Genomic DNA, 13,203 nt, shown 5'->3' with positions numbered 1-13,203 from the left:
TCTAGCAGACCAGTGTGATAATAATGTGCAGTGTGCTATGAGCAGCTTTTTCTTCCTTCCTCTTGTACTTTAAAAGAATATAGACATCCGATCATTTTGAAAACAATCTTTTCTTTCTCTGGGAGCCTAGAATTTGTGCTCTCTCCCCAAATGTCTTTATTCTTGTTCTCACAGTCACAGCCCTTCAACTTGTCTTACATATGAACAATATATGTCACTTTTTAAGACATTGCCCTTTAAATATGTGCAACTATTATTTATCAGTTTAAATACATATACATGCATGTTATTTTGCCTAGCCTCTTCCATAGCATTCACCCATTTCCCATAACATTTCCTCCTCATCATCATGATTTTTCCTGCCTCTAATACTCTGTTCAGTATTTCCTTCTGCTTAGATGTTCTGTGGACAGCCACACAATCAGTCAGGTCACCAACAGCCTCCTCAGGAAGATCCCTTCCTACCAGCCAAACTAAGATAAAACAGCTAATAAGAGCACAATTACATTTGTTCAAGACGTGGTGTATCATTTGTCTGATATAACCTTATAGACACAGAAATGATTTATTTAATCACCTGAATAATCTGCAGGCTTCTGAGATCTCAAGCACCTGTATTCTTAATATTTGACCAAAGCCTAGATACCCTGGTGTCTAAAATAGAAAACATGCTCAGTCTCTTTTTGCTGCTGCAATAACCTCCATTACTGTATAAGAGTAAAATTATGAAAGAGAAAAAAAGGACTGCTAGTAAATTAAGATTATATCATTTATGTGAAGAAAAGACAGAATGACTCTCCAGGATTAGTTTTTATGGGTCTGGAGTCACTCAGAGATTTACAGGTATGACCAAATATAAATTAACTTCTAGCAAAGAAGAGGCTTTTATCACGATATCGGTTGGCCAGACTTATACCTGGGACTAAGGATTCCCACAAAATAGTACAATAAAGGCAAAAAAAGCATAAGATTACACTTCATTTATTTATAGACATGCATCCTCCAATCAGAAGGTTGCATTCTATTTATGCACACACACACATACACACACACACACACACACACACACACATCTTTGCCTAAGTGTAAACACAAGCTTTTAGCAAACAAATGTCTTACAGGTATCCTTTTCCTTTTGTACAAGCAGCTTGGTTTACAGAAGCAGAAGCAGCAGTTAATATTGGGGCCATTATGATAAACAACAGATTCGTTTACATTGTAAAACTGGCCCTAAACCTTCCTTGGGCCAGTGGAAATTACAAGTGATAAGCAAATTTATTTCACAGATTTCTTAAGTACATTAACTTAAAATTAAAACATAAGGATAATCATCACACAGAAAACTTGTTTAGTCAAATTCTTCCCAGGAAAAGCAGAGCATGTTCTTATATTCACCAGTCTGCTCTCAAGTCCATGAATGGAAAACCTAATATAGGTTCCCTCTATGTTGAATGACCAAAATCACTATTTCATTTTCTGACTGTGACCACTGGAATCATAATGGGTTCATCACCTCTGCTTTACTTGACTTATTTAGGATTGTAGAGAGAAGAACAAAGTAAAAAGTGCATTTCCCCTCCATACCTGATCCTTTGGAAAAACAATGGAACGTTTCCAATAAAACCTGCTAATCTTCCCCAAAGATTACTGTTACAGGAAGAGGACCCACTTGTACGTCCCGGCTGCCAGGCTAGCTTAGCCCCAAAATAACCACACAGAAACTCTATTAAATAAATTACTGGTTGGCCTATTAGCTCTAACCTCTTATTGGTTAACTCTCACATCTTTTTTTTTTATTTTTTTTTATTGAGAAAAGGAAAAAAAAGTATCCGCCTCCTCCCAACCTCCCATTTCCCTCCCCCTCCTCCCACCCTTCTCCCCCTCCCCCCAAACTCCTCTCCCCCTCCCTCTCCAGTCCAAAGAGCAGTCAGGGTTCCCTGCCTGTGGAAAGTCCTAGGTCCGCCCCCCTCCATCCATAAAGAAGCTAAATAAGAAGGTGAACCCAAGGAAAACCATATAGCTATCCTCTTGGCTATGGGAAGTAGACAAAATAGCCGGGGAGAAAATTGAGATCTTGGGGGTGGGGTGGGATGAGGGTAAGGGGAGATGGGGAGAGAAAAATGAGAAGGGAAGGAGGAGAAGAACTTGGGGAAACAGGAGGATTGGGATAAAGGAAGGTTGGACAGGGGAGCACGGAAACACAATTCTTAGTTAAGGGATCCACCTTAGGGTTGGCAAGAGACTTGACCGTAGAGTGGCTCCCAGGAGCCCAGGGTGATGTCCCCAGATAGTCCCTTGGGCAGCTGAGGATAGGGAACCTGAAATGACCCTATCCTATAACAATACTGATGAATATCTTGCATAACTCTCACATCTTGATTTAACCCATTTCTATTAATTTGTGTATCGTGATGTGGCAGTGGTTTACTGGCAAAGATTCAGCATGTCTGACTCTGACGGCTCCATGGTGGCTCTCTCCACTCTGCTTTCTTCATCCCAGAATTTAGATCTGTCTTCTCAGCCTATCAAGTTCTGCCTCTATCAGGCTAAGGCAGTATCTTTATTCATTAACCAATACAAGCAACACATAGAAAGAAGAACCTCCTACACAAGATTACTAAGTGAATTAGTGAGTCACTGTCTATAATCTACTGAAATAAATATTTCAGAAGCACAGCCACATGAAACTTCTATGAACCCTAGCCACAGTAGTGCTGAAGATGTAATTCAGTTGAAGAGCAGTTGCCTAGAACTAAAGATGACCTTGATATGTTCCCCCAAAAACTCACTACAAAGTAAAAACATTAAAATGTACATTTAAAAAAAAATCTCTTGACCTTTCCATTTGTGAATATAATATCATTTAGGGTTTTGTCCTTAAATGCTGGAGCATATCATACTCATAGAAGGCAGAACAAATGTATCTGATCATTTTCAAAACAGACAATAGGAACACAGAATGTTGAGAAATTACAGAAAAAAATTGTTATTTGTACCCTAAAAAAATGATGGCTTAATCATGCTTCAGTGTCTTTCCTTCAGGAAATTATTGATAATTAACTTAATTTTTCATTATATTAAATAACGTTTTTATACAATTTTCTCACCATAGATTTTGGTGAGATATTTGTGTTATTTTAGTTGTTTTCATGGTTGTTTTCCAACACTGTGGGTCAAATCCAAAGCCTTTTGAACGACAACAAATATCCTGCCCATGAGAGGATTCTAGGCATTCCTCTCTCTAATTGTAAACTTCATGTGTCCCAAGATTTACACCCATTGCAAAACAGATTCTTCTTAGGCAAATATACTTTTCTTTAAAGTTTTCCTCAGTGCAATGTGGACATCTTTATTTCTTATACTATAGATAAAAGGATTCAGCATTGGACCCACAATGGTATAAAATATGGAAGATACTTTATCTTCATCCCCAGACACACTAGAAGGCTTAAGATACATGAAGACTATAGCACCAAAGAAAAAGGAAACTGCTATTACATGGGAGCCACAGGTGCTAAAAGCTTTTGACCTACCCTCAGCAGAATGGATGCCAAGGATGTTGGAAAGAATCAAGGTGTAAGAAATAAAGATAGTCAGGCTGGGCACTGTTACATTGACAGCCACAACAATGTAAACCACCAGCTCATTGATGTAGGTACTTGTGCAGGAGAGTTTCAGGAGGGGAGGAATATCACACATGTAGTGATTGATGATGTTGCCATCACAGAAGGTCAGATTGAGCATGCAAACTATGTGGGCCATTGCACCCACAAATCCCATCACATACACACCAATCGTCATTAAGTGGCACACCTGATAGGACATGGTGACCTGATAGAGCAAGGGCTTACAGATGGCAGCATATCTGTCATAGGCCATGGCTGTCAAAATATAGCATTCATCTATAACAAAGAAAGCGAAGAAAAAGAGCTGAATCATGCACTCTGCATGGGAGATGGTGTTCAGTTTCACAAAACTCACCAGCATCTTGGGTGTTATGACAGAGGAGTAGCAGAGATCTGTGAAGGAAAGGTTGAAGAGAAAGTAGTACATGGGGGTGTGGAGGTGAGGGTTCAAAACAATCAGAACAATCATGCCAAGGTTCCCCACCATGGAGACCACATAGATTCCCAAGAAGAGGAAGAAGAGAGGTATCTGGAGCTCTGGCTTCTGTGTCAAGCCCAGCAGGATAAACTCCTTCACAGAAGAGACATTCTCTGATGCCATTCCTTGGTTTATAGCTGTGAGAACAGTAAAAATATTAACATTAGCATGAATTCACAGCACTCTCCAAACTATTCAATTAAAATGAGACTAAGTACCAGAATGTAAGGATAAATTGAATCTCACACTTCTCTGTGAATTTGTTTTATACATTTTATAAGACCTCATGCACAGAAGTAAAAATAAATAAATAAAGGCCATTTCCTTGGGAATAATAGTCAGGCACCAGTGACCATTTTTGGTTCTGAACCCTTTCTGTCCTGCTTCCAGCCATATCCCAATTCAGGCTCAATGGTCATCTTGAGAAATGAGAAGACACAAGGCACATCAAAGACCCACTGGATTGCTCAGATGTGTTTTGATGAAAAAAAAAACAACAAAAGCCAAACCAATGAAAGAAAGAGAGAGAGAGAGAGAGAGAGAGAGAGAGAGAGAGAGAGAGGAAGGAAGGAAGGAAGACCCAATTTAGCACTTACCTCTCTCCTTGCAGAACTTACAACTAACCTTGCTATCTCTTCTTGTCTACTCCCACAGAGGGGCAAGAACAGGTAACACTGATGGATTGTCAGGCATACAATGAGAGAAATATGCTGTTTTCTGTTCTCAGAATTTGGGCTGTTTGGTGATAAGTGGAATTAATTCTGGACTGGATAAGCCAGGGATCTCCTTCCTCTAGATTCTAAGAAGCCATGATTTCTGGCTTGGGCTTTCCCCAGATGTCCTCTCTCACTCAGAGGTTGGAAAATAGCATCTACTGATGTCACAAGGGCCACTTGGTAATGACCCAAGAGGTTTCTTTGAGTTTTCAGTCTTAGAGACCTGAATAACTGTTGAAAGGCTTGTGATTGCCAGTTATTGTCCTCAGAGATCCGGCTTTGCCACTCCGGTGCTTACAAACTAGTTCAACAATAATGACATTGGCATATTGGAGGTATAGATCATCATTTTCTTTCAATGTAATTGTTTAAAACTTTTATATACAAACACAATGTGTTTTGATCAAATTTATCCTAATTCATTTCCTATGATTCTCACCCATTATACTGATACTCTTCCCTCTCAACTTCACCTTTTCTTTTCTCTTACATTTTTTTTAAACCACTGAGTCCATTCAGCACCGCCAGTATGTATATGAGTGTAAGGATGTCTAAGTGAGTTTAGGTGGCCTCTCAGGTGGCACATCTTTGAAGAAAAATTACTAGGTTTATACGAGTAACCATCTACCAACAGTTCCTCACTTATAGGTAGAATGTTGTGACCATATCCTCCCCCCATGCTTGGATTTTGGTGGGCTTGATCTTAGCATATTTTCTCACTGTTGCAACCATTTTGAATGTATTTGAGCAGTGAACATTCTGAATTCTGAAAACGTAATTTCAGTATAATTTTTTAATTATACTGGCTTTTTCAATTTTTTAATTCCTACTTCCATTATAATCTGTGAGTTTTGAGAGAAATGTGGAAGTCCCATGTAGGAGTAAGCACTCACAGTCCCTTATTGTCTACCTGATGACCAGTTTTGGATGTATTTGTTAACTATCATCTACTGCCAAAGGAAGTACCTCTAATGAAGGTTGAGAGATACATTAGTCCATGGGTATAACATATAATGGCATTCTATTACTTTTCAGTTTCATACTATATCCCCAGCAGAGAAATAATCATAGGTACTTCTCTAGGACCTATGACCTATCTATTCTCATGCCCCAAGAACCATGCTAAGAATGAGTACTGGTTGTGGAGTAAGCCGGATATCCAATCTAAAAGTTATTGGTTACTCCCACAACATTTATGGATATAGTACACTAGTGGGGATGGTCTGCCAGACCAGCCTTTACTGTAGCTTTAGTATTCACGCTTGATTATTGATTATTATAGTTCTCCTTTAATAGCATGCAGAATACTTTAAAAGCTGGACAATACCAGATTCACCTCTCAGCTTCTTACACAAGACATGGCCAACTTTCCAGTAATGATATATCCTGCTATCTCTTTAGCTGCACAGAACAGTTGAAAGGCAGCTATCAGGAAAGGCTCAGTTCTCACAAGTCTTTGAATCATGGTGACAGACATTAATATTTGTGATGACTTCATATAATACAAGCAAAATTATCACACCTTTTTTCAGGTCTGTGTGTTTGAGAAGTGGATCGAAGTTTTACATTTTATGTAGGTGTGTATGATCTAATCAATTATTTTTGTTTTAAATCACCAAAAAATAAAAAAGGTTCAAAAAGTACACATGGTAACATATAATATTTTTAGAGCGAGACAATACAAAAGCTAGTTTTAGATAGACACAAGCTCTATTTCCCCTTGTTGCGACTTGAATAATCGAGTCTTCTGAAATAGGGTCGAATCATCAAGTTTAGGAAAAATTAAGAGCACTGTATATACCTGTAATATTAGGGGATCTGTGGGGACACAATCAACTAACAACTCCAAAAAAGGTAGCTCATTCCTGGTTCTAGGTTTTATTTGCCAGCCTGTAGTATCTAGTAGAAACACTTTCTCCAACTGACAAGGTTTTCAACTTAAACTCATTTTAGACATGAAAATATGTTAGGACGTTTATACTGTAGTTGTTTACACATTGTTTCTCAAAACTCTTTAGTGTTAGCTGTTCCTCCTCAAACTCCCTCCTCTACTCTGCCCTCACATCTCCTGCCCGAACCAATCCTTTCAGCTCTATTAGTCCCCATTCTGCCTTCACATCATCTGTGCTCTAGTATTACCTGCATTTTATTCCTACCAGTTTGGGAGCTCTCCATTAGAAAAGCATGACAACCTGACTTACATACTATGGATTCTCTGTACTTTCCTTCAATAGATGAAATCTTTTATTCTTGTTTATAACTGTCTATCTTCATTCATATAACACATGTTTCTTAATCTAAGTCCATAACATTGAAATGATATGACTGCTTTCTTCAGAGCTATTTTTGAAACAATTAAACTTGACATGTGTAATGGGTGCTTTATAAATATATATAGAAGAATGAATAAATTAGTATCCCTCCCTAGTTCTCTAAGAATACATACTTGATACTACCCATTCTATTTGTCCCACAGGAAAAAAAAAACTTATATAGTGCCAATGTTTTGTTCTTATAGACAAGAATGTGGACAGGGCAACATCCATAAGGCATGTAGAATCACAGGTAACTCCAAAAGACTATCAGAGTAAATTCCAGATTGCAGTTACTAAGCTCAGAGAGAAAAAAAATCTTATGTCTTCCATCCACGAATGTTCCCCTGATTTTCTGAAAATATATAGAATACCCAATTTGTTTTTCCACACAATTGTAGCATATAATCAAATCAGAGAATAATTGTAACAGTAGATTGTAAGATCTGACATGCTAAAATAAAGTTATCTTAATTTCGAAGTGTCATTAGGTGTATTTCAAAGGTTTTATACTTTTGTGGCTTAAAATTGAAATATCTACAAGATTTAGAAGATTAATATGGCCAAAGAACACCAGGAAAGATGACTAACACTAGGGAGAAGGAAATAGCCTTAGTTGTAGAGGCAATTACAGCAGTGGGAACAAAAGAAAGGTGAGAAAGGGAAGGGAGTAAATCAGTAATGAAGGGGAAGAAAATAGAAATAAAAGGTGTGTGAATTAAGAGTACTGCTGAAAGATGGTTTGATAAACCCAAAAGGAAGGTAAGAAAGAAGGAGGGAGAGAAGGAAGAAAGAAATGAAAGAAGGAAGGAGGGAGGGAGGAAGGGAAGGAAGGAAAGAAGGAAGGAAGGAAGGAAGGAAGGAAGGAAGGAAGGAAGGAAGGAAAACCTTTGCAAGGGAGAACTCAGACAGACTTATCATAAAAAGATAGAGAGAAGGAAAAGCACCACAAACCTTAATGACACTAGCCTTAGTGCTGATTAAATTGTGGAATTGCCACAAGCAGAAGTTAGGAGTAAAATTTTGGTTAAATTTTGATATTTCATTATGAGCTGCTGAACTTGAAATTAAAAGTTTGAAAGGAGAATTTACCAACAACACTAAATAAATTCAGAAATAACTGTCAGAACATGAGAAATATACAGGTCATTTTTCTAGATAACAAAACACAGGATTGGTGAAATCTTGGGAAAAATTGAATAAAACAACAGAAAGAAGAAAAAAGAAATCTCTCACTGCAGATTTTTCTATTTAAGACAAAAATAAATCCAGCAACTTCTCAAAGGAATCTGAATTATTCCTGATACTACAAAACTATTAAAGGACCAAAAATTCCTCAGGGCAAATTTGAAATGTTCTTTGCAGGACAGACTTTCCTTGGTGTCCCATGGTGATAAGGACTTGGTGATTCATTAAAATATGTTTCATATTAAATGTTAAGTACTTTTTCTTTGTTGTTCATTTCTTTCCTTCAGTCCATGCAAAGTACTCTCCATGTTCAATGTCATGGTATCAGCAATAAGACCTTACTGTCAGGTTGTTGGGGGACAGCAGTAAGAACAACTTTGGCAAAGGCCTGTGACTTTTAGATGGACAGTCTGTGGGACCCTTTTGGCCAACATGTTAACATGATATAACCCATTCAGGGCATTGGGGAGGTTTTAGTTAGTGTCATAAAATGTCTTGCTGGGTTTTGTCTCCGCCTTAATGGTGACTTCTTTTAATTAGGAAACTTCTACAGTAGAAGCGTTTCACAAAATTTTTCAAAAAAACCTTCAGTGTTAGTTGCCTCTTTGCTTAAAGTTGTTTACCATAACCTCGAAATCTTGCAAACTTTTAGTGTCAGTTGTCCCATATTCTCTGAGAGTATCATACAAACATATATGTATGTATATATACATATAAACCTACATATACTGATTTGATGAAATCAACTCCTATTTCTTCATTCCTTCTTCGGATCTTTTTTCAGCTCAGGTAACTCATCCTCCTCTCAATTTCATGTCCCCTTCTCATAATATACTGACTCAAATCAGTGCTGTTGTGTCAATATGGGTGCAAAGCCACTCTGATACATAGGCATTCGAGCAATGCCACTTCCTTAGCAATACTGACTCTACCTACTCTATATCACCTATTGGGTGATAGAGTAACATGGAATAAGAGGGACTCATGAACCCATACCACTAACCAAACATGTTCCTTGTACCTGAAACCTTGAACAGCTTAATCCCCTGGTTCTCTTCTCAACACATCCACACTTTCTAAATGTTAAACTTCAGTCAACTGACTTGTCAACACTGGAAGCAGGACCATGACCAATTGTATTTTCAGAACTTGGCCAGCTTGTGAATTGATTATTCTTTATCAGTCTGTGCAGCCTGCACATGAGTCTCAGAACATATAGGTGTCACACATGTCAGAGGTTCACATTTCAATTTTGGTTTAGTACCAAGGTATTATAAATATAAATTCAATACAGCACATCCTGTGTTTTTATAAAAGCATTTTATGTCCTTGCAAATAAGTGACTCCTCCAGTCCTATGCTTCAAATGTGCTAAGAGTTACTTCTATAACAAATACAGATTCTTACTTAGGTTAGCATGCTTTTGTTCAAAGTTTTTCTCAGTGCAATGTGGACATCCTTATTCCGTAAACTGTAGATGAAAGGATTCAGCATTGGGCCCACAATGGTATAAAAAATGGTAGATACTTTATCTTCATCCCCAGATGTACGAGAAGGCTTAAGATACATGAATGCTGAGGCTCCAAAGAAAAGAGAAACAGCTACAACATGGGAGCCACAGGTGCTGAAGGCTTTTGACCTACCCCCTGCCGAATGGATGCCAAGAATGTTGGAAAGGATCAAGGTGTAAGAAATAAAGATAGTCAGGCTGGGCACTGTTACATTGACACCCACAACAATGAAAACCACCAGTTCATTAATGGCAGTATCTGTACAGGAGAGCTTCCTGAGAGGAGGAATATCACACATGTAGTGATTGATGATGTTGCCATCACAGAAGGTCAGACTTAGCATGCTACAAGTATGGGCCAAGGCTCCCACAAACCCCATCACATACACACCCACCGTCATCAAGTGGCAGACCTGATGAGACATGGTGACCTGGTAAAGCAAAGGCTTACAGATGGCAGCATATCTGTCATAGGCCATAGCTGTCAAAATGTAGCATTCATCAATAACAAAGAAGCAGAAGAAAAAGAGCTGAGTCATGCACTCTGCATGGGAGATGGTGTTCTGCTTCACAAAACTCACCAGCATTTTGGGTGTTATGACAGATGAGTAGCAGAGATCTGTGAAGGATAGGTTGAAGAGAAAGTAGTACATGGGGGTGTGCAGGTGAGGGTTCAAAACAATCAGAACAATCAAGCCAAGGTTCCCCACCATGGAGATGACATAGATTGCCAAGAAGAGGAAGAAAAGAGGCAGCTGGAGCTCTGGCTGCTGTGTCAAACCCAGCAGGATGAACTCTTTCACAGAAGAGTCATTAACTAAGGCCATTCTTCTCTGAGTCTTATCTGTGAGAACAAAAAAATCGTAACGTTAAAATAAAATCCCAATCCTCTGTAACCTACCCCAGTAAAATAAGATTAAGAACCAGAATTGAATGTTCAATTCAAGCTCACACTTCTCTGTGCTTTTTCTTTCTACATATCATGGATATTTTTGTGCAGAAATAAGCATAAGAGTGCGAAAGGTCATTTCTCTAAAAATAATATTCAGGGAACCAGTTACTGTATTTGGTTCTACTGCGTCTCTGTTCTGCTTCTACTCTCAAAATCTACCTCTTCTTTAAGGTTCAGCGATTATCTCAGAAAAGAAGACACAAGGCACATCATAGATTCAAGGTGTCCTGGAGAAAGAAAAACAAGAATGTATCCATTTCAATACTTACCCCTATGCAAGGAAAACTCATCAGTGACCTCACTGAGTCTTTTTTTTTATCTCACAGATGGGCAAGTACTTAATGCATTAAGAGCTATATAGGTGCATAGCCCTGATAATGTGTGGTGTGTGTGTGTGTGTGTGTGTGTGTGTGTGTGTGTGTGTAACACTTTTCTGTTGTTACTACATTTGCCTTTCTGATGATGAGGGAAATTAGTTTTGGAATGGCAAAATCAGAGCCATCATTTCTAGAGATTATATAAAGTCATGATAGTAGATCATTATTTCCAGTTGTGACTTTTCCAAGGTTGTCTTCTCTAGCCCAGAGGTTGTTAAATAGCATCTACTGGTGTATTAAAGAGCCAAATGATTATGACTCAAGAGAGTTTTATGAGACTCTAGTCTCAGGACCTCATTAAATATTGAAAAGTTTTTCTTTCCCAGGTATTTTCCCCCAAGAGATCAGGCTTTATTGCTATGGTTCTTAGGGACTAATTCAATAGTAGTGATATTGGCTTACTAGAGGTATGCAATTTTGTTTTATATTTATTGTTTAAAAATTTTATACATCTATACAATGTGTTTTCACCAAAGTCACCCTGAATCCTTTCTCTGTAGTTCCTCCCTCCAACCTCCCATCACTATACTCTCAAAATTTCACCCTTTTTGTTCTTACCTGTTTAACCTACTGTGTCCAATCAGTATTGTCAATACATATATGAATTTAGGGATATCTATATGACTATAAGCATTCTCTCCAGGGCCCCAACCTTGAAACTGACTATGTTTCTCCCAGTAGCTACCAACTAACAGTAGTTCTTCTCCTTGAAGTAGAAATTCATAACTGTATCTTTCCTCAAGGCCTGTATTTTGTAATGTTTAATTTTACACAGGTCTTATGCATACTGTTGATACCAACGTGAGTTTATTTGAAAAGTGAACATGTTGAGGCCTCAAAACATGGTTTCAGTGTAGTTATCTATCACCTCTGGCTTTTTCAATCTTCCCACCCTAATTTACCTATGATCCCTTTGTCTTGGGAGAAGGGCTATGATGTACAGGTCCCATCTAAGACTGAGGACTCCCAAACTCTTGTTCTCCGCCCATTTCCCGGTTATGAATGTCTGTGTTAATCACCATTTATGCCAAGAAACCCACATCTCTGATGAAAGTTAAAGAATGCACTAATCTATGGGAATAATTTATTATGGAAATTTTTTAGCAATCAGTTTAATATTCATGGCAGAAAAAGAGCCATAGGTACTTCCCTGGGGAACTATGACTATCTAGTCTCAAGTAGCTTGCCCTAAGAATTATGCTAAATGAGTTCTATCAGTAGAGCAGTCTGAAATCCAAACAGAGAATGCTTGCTCACTCACAGAACACTTGCACCAATGCAACAACCGAGGGTATATTCTGTCAGGTCAGCAATTATTGGGGATCTTAGGATCCACAGCTACATAAAATTGATTATTTCTATTTGTCTTTGACAGCATGCCTACACTGTAAGTACTATCAAACTAGAAACTAGGGATGAAGCTTCTAGTCAGATAAGAGCTTCATTTCCCCATGTTTTGACTTGAATATATGGTATCTTCAGCAAAAGGACCTCACCATCAAGTTATGGGCATAATCAAGAGCAGTAGCAACAGCCTGTAATATTGGAGGATTCTTCAGGACACAACTAGCATACAGCTCCAAACAGGTAACCCATTCCTGAATTTCACTTTTATTTGATAGCTTCAGGAGTTTAAGAGGATTGTTGTCTCCAAATTAGAAAGTAACTACATTTAGTTCTTTTTTATACAAAAATATATCTCAAGATGTTTATACAGAAGAAGGCATACACACAACTTTCTCAAAGATTTTAATGTTAGTTATCTCTCCCCAACTTCCCCCATTTATTATACCCTCCCATATCCTGTCCCACACAGTCCTCCTGATGCGTTAGTCTCCATTCTTCCCTTCATCCCATCTGTGCTCCAGATTTACAAACATTTTATTTTTGTCACCTTAGGCACCCTCCAAATGGAAAAGTAGGAAAACCTGTCCAATATACAGGATTCTTTGTACTTTCTGTCGCTAGATGAAATCCTATATATTAGTTTAGAATATCTTCTTTTGTACATATCAAACATACTTCTTAATAAAAGGTTATAATGT

General features: G+C 38.1%; 2 protein-coding genes across 2 annotated transcripts; both read right to left on the bottom strand.

Moving 5' to 3' along the window:
- Nucleotides 1-3,297: 3,297 nt before the first annotated feature.
- Nucleotides 3,298-4,233, bottom strand: LOC121451620 (olfactory receptor 145-like). The gene has a single exon (XM_041657315.1). It carries the CDS (start codon nucleotides 4,225-4,227, stop codon nucleotides 3,298-3,300), a length of 930 nt encoding a protein of 309 aa, XP_041513249.1. The 5' UTR covers nucleotides 4,228-4,233.
- Nucleotides 4,234-9,726: 5,493 nt separating this feature from the next.
- Nucleotides 9,727-10,662, bottom strand: LOC121451622 (olfactory receptor 147-like). Its single transcript, XM_041657316.1, has one exon. The coding sequence runs from the start codon at nucleotides 10,654-10,656 to the stop codon at nucleotides 9,727-9,729; it is 930 nt and encodes a 309-aa protein (XP_041513250.1). The 5' UTR covers nucleotides 10,657-10,662.
- Nucleotides 10,663-13,203: the final 2,541 nt, after the last annotated feature.

The sequence above is a fragment of the Microtus oregoni genome, unplaced genomic scaffold, assembly GCF_018167655.1.
Source record: "Microtus oregoni isolate MIOR12 unplaced genomic scaffold, Mior012 000008F_ref0000371, whole genome shotgun sequence".
NCBI classification, from domain to species: Eukaryota; Metazoa; Chordata; class Mammalia; order Rodentia; family Cricetidae; genus Microtus; species Microtus oregoni.
The sequence above is the reverse complement of the archived record's forward strand: the minus strand, read 5'-3'. Positions and strand labels throughout refer to the sequence as shown.